Below are 16127 nucleotides of genomic sequence, written 5' to 3'. Positions count from 1 at the left end.
AGAGTGATATCTAGTATTTCATAGGATATATTGCAGCATTCATGCAAAAGATGGCTGAATCTTCCCTGACGCTCGTTCCGCCAGCCTCTCCTTCATGAGGACCTCATACATATGCGACGCCCATGCACAGCAGACCTTTCTTGTATCCTTGGGGTCAATTATCTCCTCTACACCAAATGCATTAGCTGTCCGGACCGGGTTCATCAGCCGTAGATACTCTTCTTCCAGCTCTTTGTATCTCTCTTCCTTCATTCCAACTTTCTCCGCCTCTCGAAGCTCATGTCGGTGTCCGACCTCGATTCCTCCATCCAGCGGCAGCGAGCCCCATTGTCCGGACGGCCATGCCACTTGCATGACAGGGTCGCGGCAGCTGAGCATGACACCACCAGCCACTCCAAACACCCGCCTAGTGACAACATTGAATACTGGCATCGTAGTGCTATAGTATGCTTTTGCCAATTCTACCCCCCAGCGCATAGTAGCGGTGCGCTCGGCGACAGTGCCGATGGCGTAACCGGCTTTAAGGCATTAGAAAATTGAATGCCATTTGGAGATAGGGAGTAGAAGACTTACGGACGTCAATAAACTGCAAAACAGGCAGATTAAACACATCACACATTTTTAAGAGTCGCGTGAGTTTCTGGCTGCCGGCCGCATCAAGAGCACCGCTATTCACTTCACAGTTGAGCGAAATGATGCCGACCGGACGTCCGCCTAGGCGTGCAAGACCGCTAATAGCAGTTCGGCCCCAGAGTGCACCAATTTCAAACCAAGAGTCTTTGTCGACGATAGACACGATGATAGTCCGAGGATTATACATACGCGCTTGTCGTCGTGGGATGATGCTACGTAGAGCCACGTCCTCACGGTCCTCAGGGTCTGTACATGGAACCACTGGGGGAGCTTCGCTCCCGCAATTTGGAAGATAGCCTAATACAGTTCGCAATTGTTCATAACACTCGCCTTCATTAGCGGCCAGATTGTCAATAGTACCATTCATGCAATGGACCATCGGCCCACCTAGATCCTGAAAGTCGAGACCCTCTTCAAAAGTTGCGCCTTCAACCACTTTTGGTCCTGCATTAAACAACGCTCCAATGTCTGCTGCCATAACGGAGAAGTGGCAGGAGACTACTCGGGCCGCTCCGAGGCCAATCTATATCAAATATCAGCTTGAATTTCGTAGAAAAAAATTAGTAATTATCAACTCACAGCCGGTCCAACAACCGCACCTAGGTTTGGAATTCCCATATTCAACTGCTGAATTACGTGCTTGAATGGAGCGACATGGGGCAAATAGCTCCACCCTTCTTTGCGAATGGTTGTCACGCTGCCTCCGCCTGAGCTCCCATCCACTAGTTTCACTACTGGTAGCCGTAGTGCAATTGCAAGCTTTTCAACATAGACTGTTTTTCCGGCACTTGCTCCGTCGGCATGGCCAGACCGAATACTGAAATCGTCCGCTGTGAGCAAGACTTTCCTACCTCGTAGCAATCCGGCGCCCTGGACATTGTTGCTTGGAACAAAGGACACAGGCGTTTCTCGCATAGGAGCAGTTTTCTTCCATGTCACCGTTCCCGACACGGATCCAATTTCCTGAAACGAGTCGGGATCCAAAAGTTGCTCGATGCGTTCGCGCACCCATAGTTTCCCGGCCTGCTTTTGTCGCATGTAACCTCGGTGGCTGGGATCGGGGTTTGCGGCAATGGAGCGAAGCGCTGCAATCTGGCTGAGAACATCGGAATGGTCTGCTGGCAGACGAGAGCTCGCTGCCTTGGGCCTAGGCTTGGAGTTGGTCGATTGCTGCGTATCTGGCGGAGAAGATATATGCGATGAGACCTGGTTTAGCCGCTCTGCGGCCTGGTCATTGCCACTTCGGCCGGGAGGTGGTGTGTCGCCGTCTTGTGCCATACTGCCTGGCTGTTCTATTGAAATGGTTCTGTTGTTATTTCTGTTTTTCTGGAGAAGTCGGGGCTAGCCCGCTGAGGGGGCGGGGAAGTCCGAGGGCCGAGGTCGCTCCCATGAAGGTTGTTAAGTAAAACCACCACATCCAAGTCAAGTGTCACACCAATCTAGCGACGAATAATCTCTGCGGAAACTTACATCTTTCGATCGTACACTTTCATCATATTCAGGGCTCTCGTTTTGTCTTCTTCTATTCCCGATGTCGTCTTCCCCGCACTCGCGGCCCATCCGGCGACTCCTAGTCGCCAACAGGTATGAATTCGCCAAGGTGAGATCCTCGCAGGCACTTACGTTTTGCGCATTAGAGGTGAAATTGCGGTGCGAATTTTGCATGCCGCCCGGGAGTTGACCCATCCAGTTGAGACATTTGGTCTGTACACATCGGACGACCGTTCGCACTGCGAAATAGGACGACCGGATCATGCAATTGAGATTCCATCTGCCTCATCTTACCTGGACATACCTCTGCTTGTAGACCTTGCCCAGAAGCATTCTATCGATTCTATCCACCCCGGTTATGGCTTTCTTAGCGAAAGCGCCGAATTTTCGTATCAAATGTGGCATGATGCAGGCGCTATCGTGATAGGACCAGGCTGGGAGAACCTCGCTCGCACGGGGAACAAGCTTCAAGCCAAACGCTTAGCAGAGCAATGCGGTGTGCCGGTCTTGAGAGCTATGGACCAACCTACTGGGAGCGTTGATGAGGCACGCACCTTCGCTACGCAGGTTGGTTTCCCCGTTATGATTAAAGCTGTTGATGGAGGTGGCGGTCGCGGTATTCGCCTTGTACAGGAGGAACAGGAGCTGGAAAATAGTGTACAGCGTGCTATTGGCGAGTCACCATCCCGTACGGTGTTTGTCGAGGAAGCGGCGGTACATGGGTTCCATCATGTCGAGATCCAAGTCGTCGGTGATGGTACCGGCCAAGTTCGTCATCTATGGGAGCGAGATTGCAGTGTACAACGCCGCTTTCAGAAAGTTGTGGAGTGTGCCCCGGCTCTAATGCAGGACCGAGATTTAATCAGTCGAGTGATCGACTCGGCTTTGAAGATGGCGAGTGAGATTCGTTACCGATCTCTAGGTACATTCGAATTTCTCGTCAATGAGCAGTGCGGCGAATTCTATTTCCTGGAGGTCAATCCGCGTCTTCAAGTGGAGCACACCATTACTGAATCGATCAGTGGAATAGATCTGGTGCAGACACAACTGCTACTATCCGAAGGTTACTCCCTAAGTGACCTTGGACTTGGAGCCACAGTCAACGCCAGAGTATCGCCGCCAGCGAATTGTTTCTCAATCCAACTCCGGCTATGTGCCGAGGATCCAAGCAATAATTTTGCTCTCAGCATTGGCAAGGTTACTGAATTTAACGTTCCTACTGGAAACGGGATTCGGGTAGACTCTAATGTGGCCGGAAATAACCCGTTGGTTGTGGGTTCGAGTTTTGACAATCTCCTCGCCAAGATTATCGTCACCGCATGTAGCTGGGAAGGAACAGTCAGAAAAGCCCAACGTGTCTTGCATGACACTAGGGTTTCTGGAGTAAAGACGAACATCAACCTCTTGCGTGGTATTGTGGCTCATGCAGATTTTATGGCCGGCAAAGTTGACACGCAGTGGCTGGGATCAAAATTTAATGAAGTCGTGGAGATTGGGGAGAAAGTATCGAAAGCAATTCTCAATAAAGAAGGATCAACCGGTTCTTCTTCACAGCAACCACTCGCGCAGGGAAGTATGCCGGCGTCGAGTCTGTTATTCCGCAAAGGCGATGCATGGTCCATCACGCTGGAAACTCTGTCAAAGGATGGCTCCAAGCAGACAGATAAGATCGCCCACCATCTTCGTCTTTCTCGGGTGCTTCGCAACGAATTCCCCACCTCCCTTGCGGCTGAAATTGAGTACACTACTCCGTCGTCACAGACTGCCGTTCCATATCGCATGCATCTTGAGACCACTTCGACTGCAGCGTCAGCTCTGGTTTCTTCATCACACCGACGTGGTGATCCCAAGAACCCAAGACATGTAGTCCTTCCTCTCTCTGGAAAACTCATTGAGATTTTAGTTGCCGAGGGAGAAGACGTTGCGGAGAACCAAGTGCTTGCGTTCGTGAAGCAGATGAAGATGGAGTTGGAAGTAAGAAGTCCTCATGCAGGGAAGGTCAAGTGGGTATATGAGATGGAAGACGAGGAGGAGGATGTTGCCGAGGGCATGCTTCTTGTTGAATTGGAGGATGGACCAAGCCGAGCCAACGGCGTGGAACTGAGAGGCAAGCTGTAAAAAGGGGCCAATGTATTCCCATCATGTAGACTTTCGAGTGCAATAATTCACAGGTTTCAACAAGCCATTTTTGCGTATTCCACCACATCCATGATTTCTTAGGGTGATTTAATTGGAACTATTGGAACTCTCGATAAACAAATTGAAACCAGCCCTTTTATCTTGCCCCCAACCCATGGCCGGTGACGATGATGTGGAAGCCGAACGGGACAGAGAGGGGTTGGGAGACCGGCATAGAACAAGTGTATTGGTGAACGAAACAAGGTGAACCGAGTTAATTACTATGTTAGATGAACTCCTGGGTGAGGTTTTTGAAAAGTCAACCAAAAAGAGACAATCGCATTTGAGCTACATTCCGCGCAGAAGTTAATGATTATATATGTACGATCTATCTGGACGTCTGTACGCGAAACGAATATCCCCAGAAACAGGCCAAACTATAACGCAATTTCCGCGAAATGTACGATGTGTTTAATACACGGAGATCAATGACGCCATTCCGTTCCTCTAGGAACAAATCGAACAGGAACTTTCCCATACATTTTGAAGCTCGTCATATTTCTTCTGTCGTCCAGAGCCTTCCATGCGTTTTGACACATCGTGCTCCATACAACATCGGATGGTGTAGACCCCTTGGGCGGTACCAACTCGACCGAGTAATCTTTCAGTAATGTCGCAATCACCGCACAGAATTCCGCCTGTGAGAACCCCTTGCCCAGACAATCGCGATGACCATCGCTGAAGACGACAAAAGCTCCCTTTCGGGGACATAACATATTCGAGTGATGCTTTGAGTGGCTAGCCGAGTTTGTCGTAGGCTCGTACGTCTCGTCCATGTGCCAACGTGAAGGGCGAAATACATTTGCATCTTCCCCCCAGTATCGAGGATTGCGGTGGACTGCCACAACGTCCAGCACAATACTGGTATCCGGGGGTATATTGAACGTTTGGCCATTGTAGTGCGCAATCTGATGTTTGTCGCTGGTCCATTTGGGAATACCGGATATCGCCGGGAATAAGCGAAGGGTTTCCAGCTAAGCAAATCTTAGTAGAAATATTCTTTCTTCTCGCTTTACGCCGATGCAGATGGTTATTCACTTACCATCAAGGCCATAACACGTCTCATCTTCGGATAATCTGTTTCATAAACGAGTCCTTCGCCTTCCGACTTTCCTCCGTAAATCACATCCAGTTCCTCGTGAATCTGTTGCTGGAGCTCTGGATGCACTGCCAACAGGACCAGAGCCGTTTGTATCGTGGTTGCAGTGGTCTCGTGGCCAGCGAGAGTGAATATGAAGACATTTCCTGTGATTTCTTGGTCGCTAAGACCGCTTTTGTCAGAGCCATGGGAGATACCGTCGCTATTGATCATATTGCTGAGCAGATCATTTTTCCGGGCCGATTTTTGTTGTTGTTGTTGTTGTTGTTGTTGTTGTTGTTGTTGTGGTGGTGGTAACTGCTGATTTTCGTATTCTCGCTGCATAGTATCCTCAGATCTTGCTTCGTTAATTGCCCGTTGAACATGTCTTGCAAAAACGTCGGGCGCTTTGTGGACACTTCGTAGATGAGCCGAGGGTGAAAACTTCAGAAACCACGCTGGAAATATCATGAGAAACCAAATCTCATCCACAAATGTCTTCAGACTCTCTGCGAAGGTAACATTTTGTGTCGTCGAAGTTTCTGCTGCATTGGAATCATGACCATGCCATTGCATTTGATGGCCAAATCCCGCAGCGGAAATGATATGTAGAGCCAATTTTGTGACCGAATTCTCTAAATCGTCGACGACGATCGCGGATGACGCTGACTCTCGCTTTCCCTTGCTCTCCCTGGACCATGAAAGGACCATCGCTTTGGTTTGCTCTTGGGATTCGGTGAAAACGAGGCTGTACTAGAGGTCAGCGCTTGAAGAAAATATTTCGAATAAGGGACGCATCGAACCCGTTGTTTTTTGGATTGAAAGACCGAACTGTAATCTTCCGATGGAACTGCCACAGGGGGCCTTCGGCCGTGAGCACGTTCTCGCCAAAGAGAAGGAGTTGCGTGTAGTACATGACAGGCTTCGGGAAGTCTTTCCATCGGTGCGTGATTTCGCTGATCAGATCGGCATCGGCAACCCATAGTTGAGGACCGCCGGGTCCCAACATCCAGTACACGTCCGATCCGAGCTCCTCACGCGGCAGTCTCCCCTTGTGCTGCCATGTCCCGTCACGAACGGCATATCGCATCCATTTTCCCCAGCCGAAGGGCAGGTATCGGAACAGCGGTGCGATGTAAGGCGAGATCACATAAACTAAGGGCGAATAACGAGGGGTGTAGATCCGGACACTTGGCAGAGGAGTCGATCCTTCGATGTGCAGTGCTTTTCGGAATGTTGACACATACCAGGTTGCGTATCTCGATGCGATGGCGAAGAGGACCGACCAACAGAATATTGTCACCACGTCCATGGTCTCGATTTAATTTTCTTTTATACAGGAGATTCGTCATGAGAGAAATGGTTGGAAATAACACTCGCAGAAATATGCGAGTTTATCAAATTTATCATTGATTGATGCAACTGTCTAAATATATCCTCAAGTGGTCTAAATTAGATAGTCGATGTAATTAGAACCCTTCCAGGATCACAGCTAACGCGATTGAGGAAGAAGCATTGACCGCCTGGCAATTATCTCTTTTGTCGGCAGCACTAACACTAAGTTAGTTAACTAGATAATAGTTATTAAGTTAGACGGTTTTCTGCGGATTTCTGCAACCTAGAATTCCTATCGTAGTATAAAATGTGCGCCAAGGGTGGATGCAGTACACTAATTTGATGTGGTCTTCCTGTACGTAAGAGACTTGGATCACTTTAAGTTGTGTCTTTCCGGGAGGATGAAGCGATTCGTTTTGGATGCGGCAAAGTCCCTAAGTCCACTGGCCATAGTTATTTTAGTTGTTTTACAAAGCAAAAGACTGGAAGGCCATTTTATTGCCGCCTTCCTGTGGAATTCGAGAGTCTTAAAAATGCAGCCTCGTCTTGTGGATTTGCAGCCTCGCCATGTGGATTATTTACTATTATTAGCCCACACATAAAGGGGGGAGATAAAGGATTAAGGTTAAAGAGGTACTGAATAATAAAAATCATTAGTGAAAAGTCAAATTTAAAACCGGAGTTGACTTAATAACTCAGGGGCGGATGTCCCTTAAGAGTTACATATGCAGTTAGTACACGCCCAATCTACGATTTGGGTACTATTTCAGTTAGGTACCTAGGTTTATAACTGATTACCGAAAGCCAACTAATACGTACTCTGTTCAATTCTGGTTCCTGAGCTTGAGTTCTTCCGTAGGGTCACTATGCCAATTGTGGGAAAACTTAAATTAGCTAGTTCTACTCCGTACTGCCAATGCTTCTACTAATTGTGGTAATTGATATGCCAGTCCAACCAAGCCCAAGACCTAAAACACTAATCTAAATGCTATTATGGTACAGTACCTGGTTCTTTATTACATTATACAGTACTATGTATGTACAACCCTGATCGCAGACTCGACTCCACAAATAAAATAACCTGCCTAACATTCCAATTCCTCAATACATAACACAGACCTTGGATCAGAGAGATGCTTCCAGAATAACGCTAAAAAAAAAAAGTAGCATTGTATTTGGCGCTGATATTAGGATCATCGAGATGGATTCGGGATCTGCTTAGGGTTCAGTAAGGAGTGCCGTGTTTGTTGATCCAGCGTACTGTCTGTAATATCAGACTCACTGTCACTTATTTCTTTCTTACATCTGGTTATCCTCTTCTCTTTTTGTATGTGTGTGTTTTCCTGCCGACGTGTGTGAAGTTGTTTCTTACGTGGACTGAATTAGGCCAGTCTGACGATATCTCTCTCTCTCTCTCTCTCTCTCTCTCTCTCTCTTTCTTTAAAAAAAGTAATTCTTTTGTAATGTTGTGTAGATATGGTCAGGAAAAGTATATAACGCGAGCTGCATCATCATAATATATATATATAATATCGCTCCTTTCCGCAATCAACGCACCCCTTTAATCATATCGGCCGCCTTTTCGGCAACCGCGTATACCAGAGACTGCGGGTTCCCGCGTGGAATCAGCGGGAAGATACTTGCATCGACGACACGCACATTCTTCGTGCCGTATACACGCAGATTCGGATCCACGACCCCACCCTGCTCGCGCGGGAGCATGCTGCATGTTGCGCAGGGGTGCCACTCAAGCGAATTGTACCGTTTGGCGCGGTATTCGGCCGGCTTATCCTCTAGTCCCGGGCAGTATACTCTCCCTTGATCCTTCAGCAGCGAGGCGAGAGGCTCCGTCTGACCCACCTTCTCCATAAATGTGACGTGCTTCGACAACAGCTCGATGTCCAGCGGGTGAGACAGCACGTTTGGGTCGATTGTCGGAGCAACAGTGGGGTCTTTAGAGGATACGTGGATCGAACCCCGCGAGAAGGGCCGCGTGATAGAACTCAGCAAGGTAATGTAGGCTCCCGGGTGTCTTCCCATGAAGGTACTCGACATCTTCTGCACGGGGTAAGCAGTCTCGCTGAAGTCGACCTGCGCCGGGACGATGCGAATCTGACCTCCTGCTTCTTCAGGATTGAGGAGCAGGTCCGTAAGGATTTGGTATTGTCTCTCGAGACCCGGTTTTTGGGGAGGTGTTTGCTCCGGAACGCGCTCGATTCGGGTTCTAAGCCCGTTCCTCTCGTCAGAGGGTAGGTAATCGGCACAGCTGAGATAGGCGAGGTTGGAGATGCCCTCCACGGACAGTGGACCAGTGCCTGCTTTTTTATATTCGTCCATCGCGGCCTGGAAATTCGAAGGGTCGCTCAGGTCGGGACCCAGGAGGACTGGGTGCTCAACTTCGAACATATGCGCGGCGCCGATATGGTCCTGGAGGTTCTCGCCGACATTGTCATTTTCAACGAGGACCTCGACTCCAATCGACTCGAGGACGGAACGACACCCGATTCCGGAGAGTTCGAGAAGCTGGGGAGATCCCAGAGTGCCTCCGCAGAGGAGAACTTCGTGGTTTGCGGAAACGACATGCGATGTGCCATTGTGTGTGAATTCGACACTCACGGCCTTCAGGTCGGTCTCCTTGACACCATCCTTCTCAAAAATAATCCTCGTGCTGACGGCCCCCGTCAAAACGGAGAGATTCTTCCGGTGCGCATTGCGCAGATAATATGCGGTGACCGCATAACTTCTCGTCCGCGATGTCGGATCGACAGAATGCAGATGCGTATATGCACCCATGGCAATTCCCTTTTTCGGATCCCCGCTGAGTTTGCACCCCAATTTCTCCATCGTCGGCCTCCACACTTCGTTGAACGGGCCCGAGACCTGGGCGAAGCACGTCTGGATGGGACCGTCGTGCCCATGCGCATCCCGTTCCACGTACGCGCTGTTCAATGCGGCTGTCGTGCCCTCGGGCGGGGGGTGGTACTTCTCCGACTTCAGGAAATAAGGGAACAGCTCGTCCCAGGACCAGCCTGGGCTGCCCAGGGCGCCCCAACTGTCGATCTCCCGTTTCGACGGATAGGTCATGACCCCAAAGTTGAGCATGCTGCAGCCACCTAGACCTCTGCCGCGGGGCCATGCGAAGACGTGGTCGAGGGAGTGTCTCTGTTGGTTTGTTTAGTCTTTTTGAAATACTGAACATGAGCATGTAGGTTGTAGTCTCAGGATTATGCTCACCTGTGGAACGGTTTTAAAGCCCCAGTCATACTGCGGATCATCGTACAACGAGACCGCCAGGGCGGGAGTCATGACCCGAGGATCATTCAGATGCGCTTCGCCAGCTTCAAGGACAGCTACTGTCACGCCGGGATTCTCGGAGAGCCGTGCTGCCAGCGTGAGTCCGGCGGTGCCGCCACCGACGATTACGTAGTCGTAGGGCTTGGGCGTGATTTCATCTTCGACTGCTGACATGGTGGTGGGAATTGTTTCTCAAACTAATCTTCAGAATAGACGCCGGGAAGAGAAGGCGGGGGTGATAAAAGAAACATAGCCATCAGTCCCTCGCGTGGGGTTCGAATTGCGATAAATGGTGTCAGGTCGGAATACTGTTGTATGGCATTCTTTTACGACTGAAACATCTCTCGGATAATACAGTCCTTCTACCGGGGAGTATCCTCTGTACGTGCGGTGTGTACTGGGTCAAGAGGCTGTACAATACGTTGGCAGCCCGGCGAGATGCCCTAACGTCAGCCAGAAAATCCACCATAGCTACTAACCTAATAGGGGCCTAGTTAGGTGTCATGACATCTCCTTTTTGCTCAGTGGGATTGGTTGTTTGATACTTATTTAACTGTTTTTGGCAGAAGCATTGACCGTAAGTTATCGTCGGCTCCACCGCGTCCAATCTCGAATTTGGTCAAACTCGGGCACTCCTTCGGAGTGGATCCAAGCCGCAACAGTTCTAGAGGGTCCACCATGGCTAATTGGGCAGGAGCTCGGATCTCATTCCTCTAGGTACAAGATCAAATGATGCTAATTTCACGATCAACTTCATACTCGCAGTGTTCCATTCCTTAACTGTAGCTTGGCATTCTGCCTCAGAGACTAACATGACAAATAAAAGTTGCAGTTATAAGAGCTAGCGCGGACCAGTTGTGTTTGACACCTAGTTACCTATTTTGGTAGAAGCATTGACCATAAGTTAATCATCGGCTCCACCGCGTCCAAACTTGAATTTAGTCAAACTCAAGCATTCCTTCTTAGTAGATCCGAGCCGGGATAGTTCCAATGGGCCCACCATGGCTAATTGGGCAGGAGCTCGGATCTCATCTCTGGAGGTATAAGAACAATTGATACTCACGAATAACTTTATACCCGCAGTGTTCCTTTCTCCTTAACTATAACTTGGTACTCTGTCTCAGAGATTAACATGGCAATAAAAGTTGCAGTTGTCGGAGCCGGTGCGTATCTCTCACCCGATCGCAATGAGCAGCAAACTTATTACACCACGGAGTTTCCAGGCATTTCGGGCCTTGCTACAGCTAAGCAATGCCTCGCGGAAGGATTTTTGGTGACTGTCTTCGAAGCCCGCGACAACATCGGTGGCCAATGGTACTACGAAGAACCCGACCCTGCCACCAGCCAGGCCCAGTCCTCCATGTACGAGGGCACCATTTCCAACACGTGCCGCGACACGTCGAGTTTCAGTGATTTTCCCATGGATCCAGCGCGATATCCGGATTTCTACGGCCATCGGGCTTCCCTACAGTATCTCCATGAATATGCGGATTACTTCGGGCTCAAGCAGCACATCCTGTTCAACACGAAGGTCGTTTCATGTCAGCAGGTGGAAGATAATCGATGGAATATCAAATACACAACAAAAAACAAAGAGTCAAGGGAAACAGTGTACGACGCTATTTTGGTATGCTCCGGCAAGAGCACAAAACCACACATACCTGCATTCAAGGGGATGGAAAGCTTTCAGGGTTGGCTCTTCCACAGTCATATTTATCGCCGACCAGAAGGGTTCAGTGGGAAGAGAGTCGCGATTATCGGATTGAGTAACTCTGCCGCCGACATTGCGTCTGAAATATGCGGGCAGACGGAGGAATGCCATCTGGTGACGAGAAGAGGAGGGTGGGTGTTACCACGGTACATATTCGGCAAGTCGATACATGCATGGAATAGTGAGTCTCATTTCTATATCAGTTTGGTGGAGTTCATTCATTTCTTCTTCACTTCATTGATCCGACCTGAGCTGAACGACTGAACCAAACAGGCCGGTTCTCGCAATCGGTGCTCCCGGCATCCATCTCAAAATGGGGCCTGACAACGCTCATCCAGCTTGTTGCGGGGGAACTTCCACCGGAACTGCAACCGGAGCACGATATTCTGGGAGCGAATCCTGCGATCCATTCCAGCCTGATCGAGAATATAAAAGTGGGACGTATCACCCCTCACCGCGCCAGCGTGGAAGAGATTACCGCCACGGGATTGTCACTGACAAACGGATTGACACTCAACAATCTGGACGCAATCATACTCTGTACCGGATACGACATCGACTACCCATTTATCTCCGAAGACTGCTATCGCTCCAAACACAGCAAGTTCATGGACTCTCCAAATTCGGTGCATCTATACCGATTGACCGTTCCTCCTCATATCCGCAATCTATTTATCATGGGCGTGTTTCAACTACCCGGGCCGATTCAGCCCGCCGTGGAATTACAGGCGCGATGGGTCACTGCGATATTAACGGGGAGGATCCAGCTTCCACCGGCTGAACGGATGTTCGAATTGATCGCATCTGAAGAGGAGGAACGGGCCAGACAGGTAGCTTTTCTTTCCTTTGCGTTCAAGAAGGCCAAGTTCACTAACATATCACTCACCATAACAGTGGATCCAATCCGACCGACACACCGTCTCCGCCCACTTCCTCCCATACTGTGACTCGCTGGCCAATGATCTCGGCGCAGCTCCGACCTTCGGGCGCCTTCTCTCGCGGATCTTCACCTTCTCCTCGAACCCAATCCGTGCGATTCCAATTCTCCACGCGGTGTATTTCGGGATGTGTTCGAGTGCGCAATATCGGCTCTTCGGGGACGGGAGCAACCCTGAGATCGCAACGGCTACTATTCTCAGGCTTGCGAGAGGTGGAAAGCAATTGAGTGAGGAGGAAAAGATTGTTTTAACTAAAAGAAGCGAGGGTACAAGTGCAAGTGCCGTTTCCCATGTCGATACTATCATTTTTGACGATGCTAAGGTTGCGAAGGGAGTCTAGTTATCAGATTGCTGTATTTATTCTCATACGCTACATAAAAATAATGTATAGTAGGAAATGGTCTTTTAAACCAATTTATCAGAAAAGACCAGGTATACCGTGTCTTACTAGCTGATTTACCTACATGCTGTAGTAACTAAGGTACCATATGTAACTACCTAGTGTTCTGTGCCAGCTACTGTAGGGATGAGAATGCCACCACTGTCCCGAATGGGATATCATATCTTGGAGATAATGATGTAGGCGTATCCCAGAGAAATTTACCATGTGTTCAGAGACAATGAGATCAATTGTATTCTGTCTATCTATTCTGTCTGGATTTATAGGTACAGAGAAGGGAGAAAATTCTGCATTGTGGGAATTGCATCGGGGCACAGTTTCCGTATAGGGCAGATCAGGTGATCAGGCTGTGGCATTTGGACCACCTAGTAAAGCACCAAGTGGAGAGAGAATCTGCCCTGATACCATGTCCTATTCTGCATATGAAAGAAGAGCTACAACTACAACCGCAATCCCTATTGTAGAAATATGGACAAGTCAGATCGATTCGTTATCATCAATGGCCCCGGCCTGGTGTCCATGGATACCATCAAGGACCGTCGTCAGATCCGGTCCCAACTGATGCGGCGCGTCTACCTAGAGAGAATGTCACTAGAGAAGCGATCTCCAGAGCTGCTGAATTCGCATGTGGACGAATCGACCGAAGAAATCGCACCCAGCACGCGGGGGTATCACCACCAGCTAGCGTCGCCTCACAGGTCGAAAACGACCATGCGATCAAGACAGGCACGACTGCTGAATTCAACGAGGTCCGGCCTAGCGAGCAGCAGCAACGGTGACCGGTCTTGCTGTGTCTTTTGCAGCGTGAGCATCAAAGCAGGGCATGGGACGAGCACGAGCACCGTCTGTAACCAATGCGGCGAAGCAATGGAAATGGCCATCAACACACGCCACAACAGTGTGTTTCACAAGACCAAGCGCAATATCAACCGCATCGTGCATCTGCACTTGACCCGTCTCGCAGATGGACAGATTGATCCGTTTGGAGGACCCGCGAACGGACGCGGCGATCCGGGGTATTACCAGTTGCTGGATCATTGTAGGGCTGCGACTTTCCCAACCTCATCTTCGTCATTACCTAGGTATTTGAAACTGACTGGCAATTTCAGTCTTCACAACCCTCGTCCCATCTCTCCGTCGCTCTCACGCATGGATCGAGGGCTGCTTCGAGGCCTACCTAAAGGGGACATGGTCTCCCCTATTATTCCACTCAACCTGCATGGCAGCGTCGGTCCATCTTGAACGCACAGCCCAGAAACACGGAGCCATCAACTACCCCAGCCGCTCAACAGAACAGCTCTATCACAAGGGCGCCGCGCTGCGAGCGCTCCAGTCGGCCATTACAGGGCCGATCATCGGCACGCGCACCCTCGACGAAATCATCCTTTCTATCTGTTTTCTGGCGGTACACGACGATATGCGAGAATCGCTGGCTAAGGATTATAACCCGTTCAACCCGCCTCTGCAAGACCTACAGGGTCTGGATTTCTACGGATTCAGCTCCTTCCACGGCGTGCATTGGAATGCGATTCGGCAGTTGGTGACGCGGAACGGGGGTTTGCATACGGTGAAACTATACGGGGCGCCATGGTTTCTGTCCTAGTAAGTACTGTACTAAGCAGCAGCTGTCTTCTTCTGAGTCGGGAATACTCATGACTGTGAAAACAGTACCTCACTGAAATACGCCATGTTCACCCTCTCCACACCCGAATTCCCCATCATCGACCCCACAGGCAACATGTACGGAAGCGACTCGCCGTTCCAAATCCTGCAAATCTCCTCCACCTCAGAAAAGATCCGGCCGTGGCACACGACCCTATGCAATGGTGGATTCCGACAACTGCAGACGCTGCGAATCAAGAAATCAATCATTCGCACGCTGCTCGATCTGAGCGAGTTCGCACAGGCGGTGCAGCTGCACCTGCCGAAACAGGATGACGCCATGGCGATGGACCAACTGGGTGATATCCGGAACCTGGTGCAGCATCGGCTGCTTTGCTTGCCCAAGCCGTCAGATTCGCTGTTGTTGCTGGAGGAGGGGATATTCGAGAAGAACAACAGCGGTCATCAACGAGTTGAAGAGGTACAACAAGAAGGAAAAAAGTCCCACACGACAGCAGTGGCAATGGCAATGACAGTGGAAGTCTACCGCGCATGCTGGCTAACAGCGTTCCTGTTCAGTACACACGTCACATTCCCGATCCCAGCCACGCGGCCGACGAGGGAGAATCTGGTGTCGCAGCTGCAAGATGCGATCCGCCGGAGCAGTGATTCTTTGGCCAATGATAATGAGGATGACGATAAAAGTAAAATTGAGATTCTACTTTGGTGCTCGATGATCGGAGGCATTGCGGCGCAGGATGGGGAGGTGGAGCGACGGTGCTGGTATGCTGGACAATTACGGAAGTTGTGTCACACACTGAATGTTCAATCTTGGGCAAAGATGCAGGAGCTGATGCGATCTTTCGCGTGGGTGGATGTCGCGTGCGACGAAGGGGGTTGTCGGCTGTGGATGGAGGCATGTCCTTCTTCTTGTTGATAATCGGTCTCTTCACGCGGATAACAGATGTAATATAATAGATAGGTCAGATAGGTACAAAATATAGACACTGGATAGGTAGTTATTATAATTACTGCGCACTAATCTACCGTCTTGGGCAGTCTCCCGGTTTGCAAAGTGACCACAGCCCAAATATGTACCTGCCTAGGTAAAATCAGCATATTGATACCTTCAAAATCATTGGTGAGGTTTTACCCAGATCGGCACGGATTGCGAAGGGAAGGCCTCATCCTGGTTTTCCAAAATAAAAGAATTTCGGTTGCTTGTAATAAATGCCAGGCAGCTCCAGGTATCATTATTCTGAGTCGAGAAAAGGTTTAACTGAAGGGTAGAAGAACAGACCGAGATAGGCTTAAGAATAAAAAAGGCCAAACCATATTCACCAGGGATAGCTTGAACTGTGATCATTTTGGCCTGCTCGTTGCATTGCTTTTCTGTGGAATACATATTGTCGGTATGTTATATTTGCAAAACCACCGTTTCTTGGCAAAGCTAATGTCTAAGATAGA

General features: G+C 49.6%; 6 protein-coding genes across 6 annotated transcripts; 3 read left to right on the top strand and 3 right to left on the bottom strand.

Moving 5' to 3' along the window:
- Window positions 1-39: 39 nt before the first annotated feature.
- On the bottom strand, window positions 40-1911 carry N7474_001885 (Carboxyl transferase; the record flags this gene model as incomplete). Its single annotated transcript, XM_057193300.1, has 3 exons — window positions 40-518; window positions 574-1156; window positions 1213-1911. The coding sequence occupies 3 exons, from the start codon at window positions 1909-1911 to the stop codon at window positions 40-42; spliced, it is 1761 nt and encodes a 586-aa protein (XP_057058253.1).
- Window positions 1912-2164: 253 nt separating this feature from the next.
- Window positions 2165-4242, top strand: N7474_001884 (putative pyruvate carboxylase; the record flags this gene model as incomplete). The annotated part of the gene is made up of 2 exons (XM_057193299.1): window positions 2165-2217; window positions 2271-4242. The coding sequence occupies 2 exons, from the start codon at window positions 2165-2167 to the stop codon at window positions 4240-4242; spliced, it is 2025 nt and encodes a 674-aa protein (XP_057058252.1).
- Window positions 4243-4727: 485 nt separating this feature from the next.
- On the bottom strand, window positions 4728-6692 carry N7474_001883 (cytochrome P450; the record flags this gene model as incomplete). The annotated part of the gene is made up of 3 exons (XM_057193298.1): window positions 4728-5276; window positions 5345-6128; window positions 6184-6692. The coding sequence occupies 3 exons, from the start codon at window positions 6690-6692 to the stop codon at window positions 4728-4730; spliced, it is 1842 nt and encodes a 613-aa protein (XP_057058251.1).
- Window positions 6693-8263: 1571 nt separating this feature from the next.
- N7474_001882 (GMC family oxidoreductase) lies at window positions 8264-10183 on the bottom strand (the record flags this gene model as incomplete). The annotated part of the gene is made up of 2 exons (XM_057193297.1): window positions 8264-9877; window positions 9950-10183. 2 exons carry the CDS (start codon window positions 10181-10183, stop codon window positions 8264-8266), a joined length of 1848 nt encoding a protein of 615 aa, XP_057058250.1.
- Window positions 10184-11141: 958 nt separating this feature from the next.
- N7474_001881 (uncharacterized protein) lies at window positions 11142-12998 on the top strand (the record flags this gene model as incomplete). The annotated part of the gene is made up of 3 exons (XM_057193296.1): window positions 11142-11901; window positions 11994-12550; window positions 12615-12998. 3 exons carry the CDS (start codon window positions 11142-11144, stop codon window positions 12996-12998), a joined length of 1701 nt encoding a protein of 566 aa, XP_057058249.1.
- Window positions 12999-13526: 528 nt separating this feature from the next.
- On the top strand, window positions 13527-15597 carry N7474_001880 (uncharacterized protein; the record flags this gene model as incomplete). The annotated part of the gene is made up of 3 exons (XM_057193295.1): window positions 13527-14097; window positions 14168-14660; window positions 14727-15597. 3 exons carry the CDS (start codon window positions 13527-13529, stop codon window positions 15595-15597), a joined length of 1935 nt encoding a protein of 644 aa, XP_057058248.1.
- Between the last annotated feature and the right edge of the window lie 530 nt (window positions 15598-16127).

This window comes from Penicillium riverlandense, assembly GCF_028828495.1.
Source record: "Penicillium riverlandense strain IBT 135883 chromosome Unknown utg000001l_segment0_segment0, whole genome shotgun sequence".
NCBI lineage: Eukaryota > Fungi > Ascomycota > Eurotiomycetes > Eurotiales > Aspergillaceae > Penicillium > Penicillium riverlandense.
This window is presented reverse-complemented; position numbering and strand designations above follow the sequence as displayed.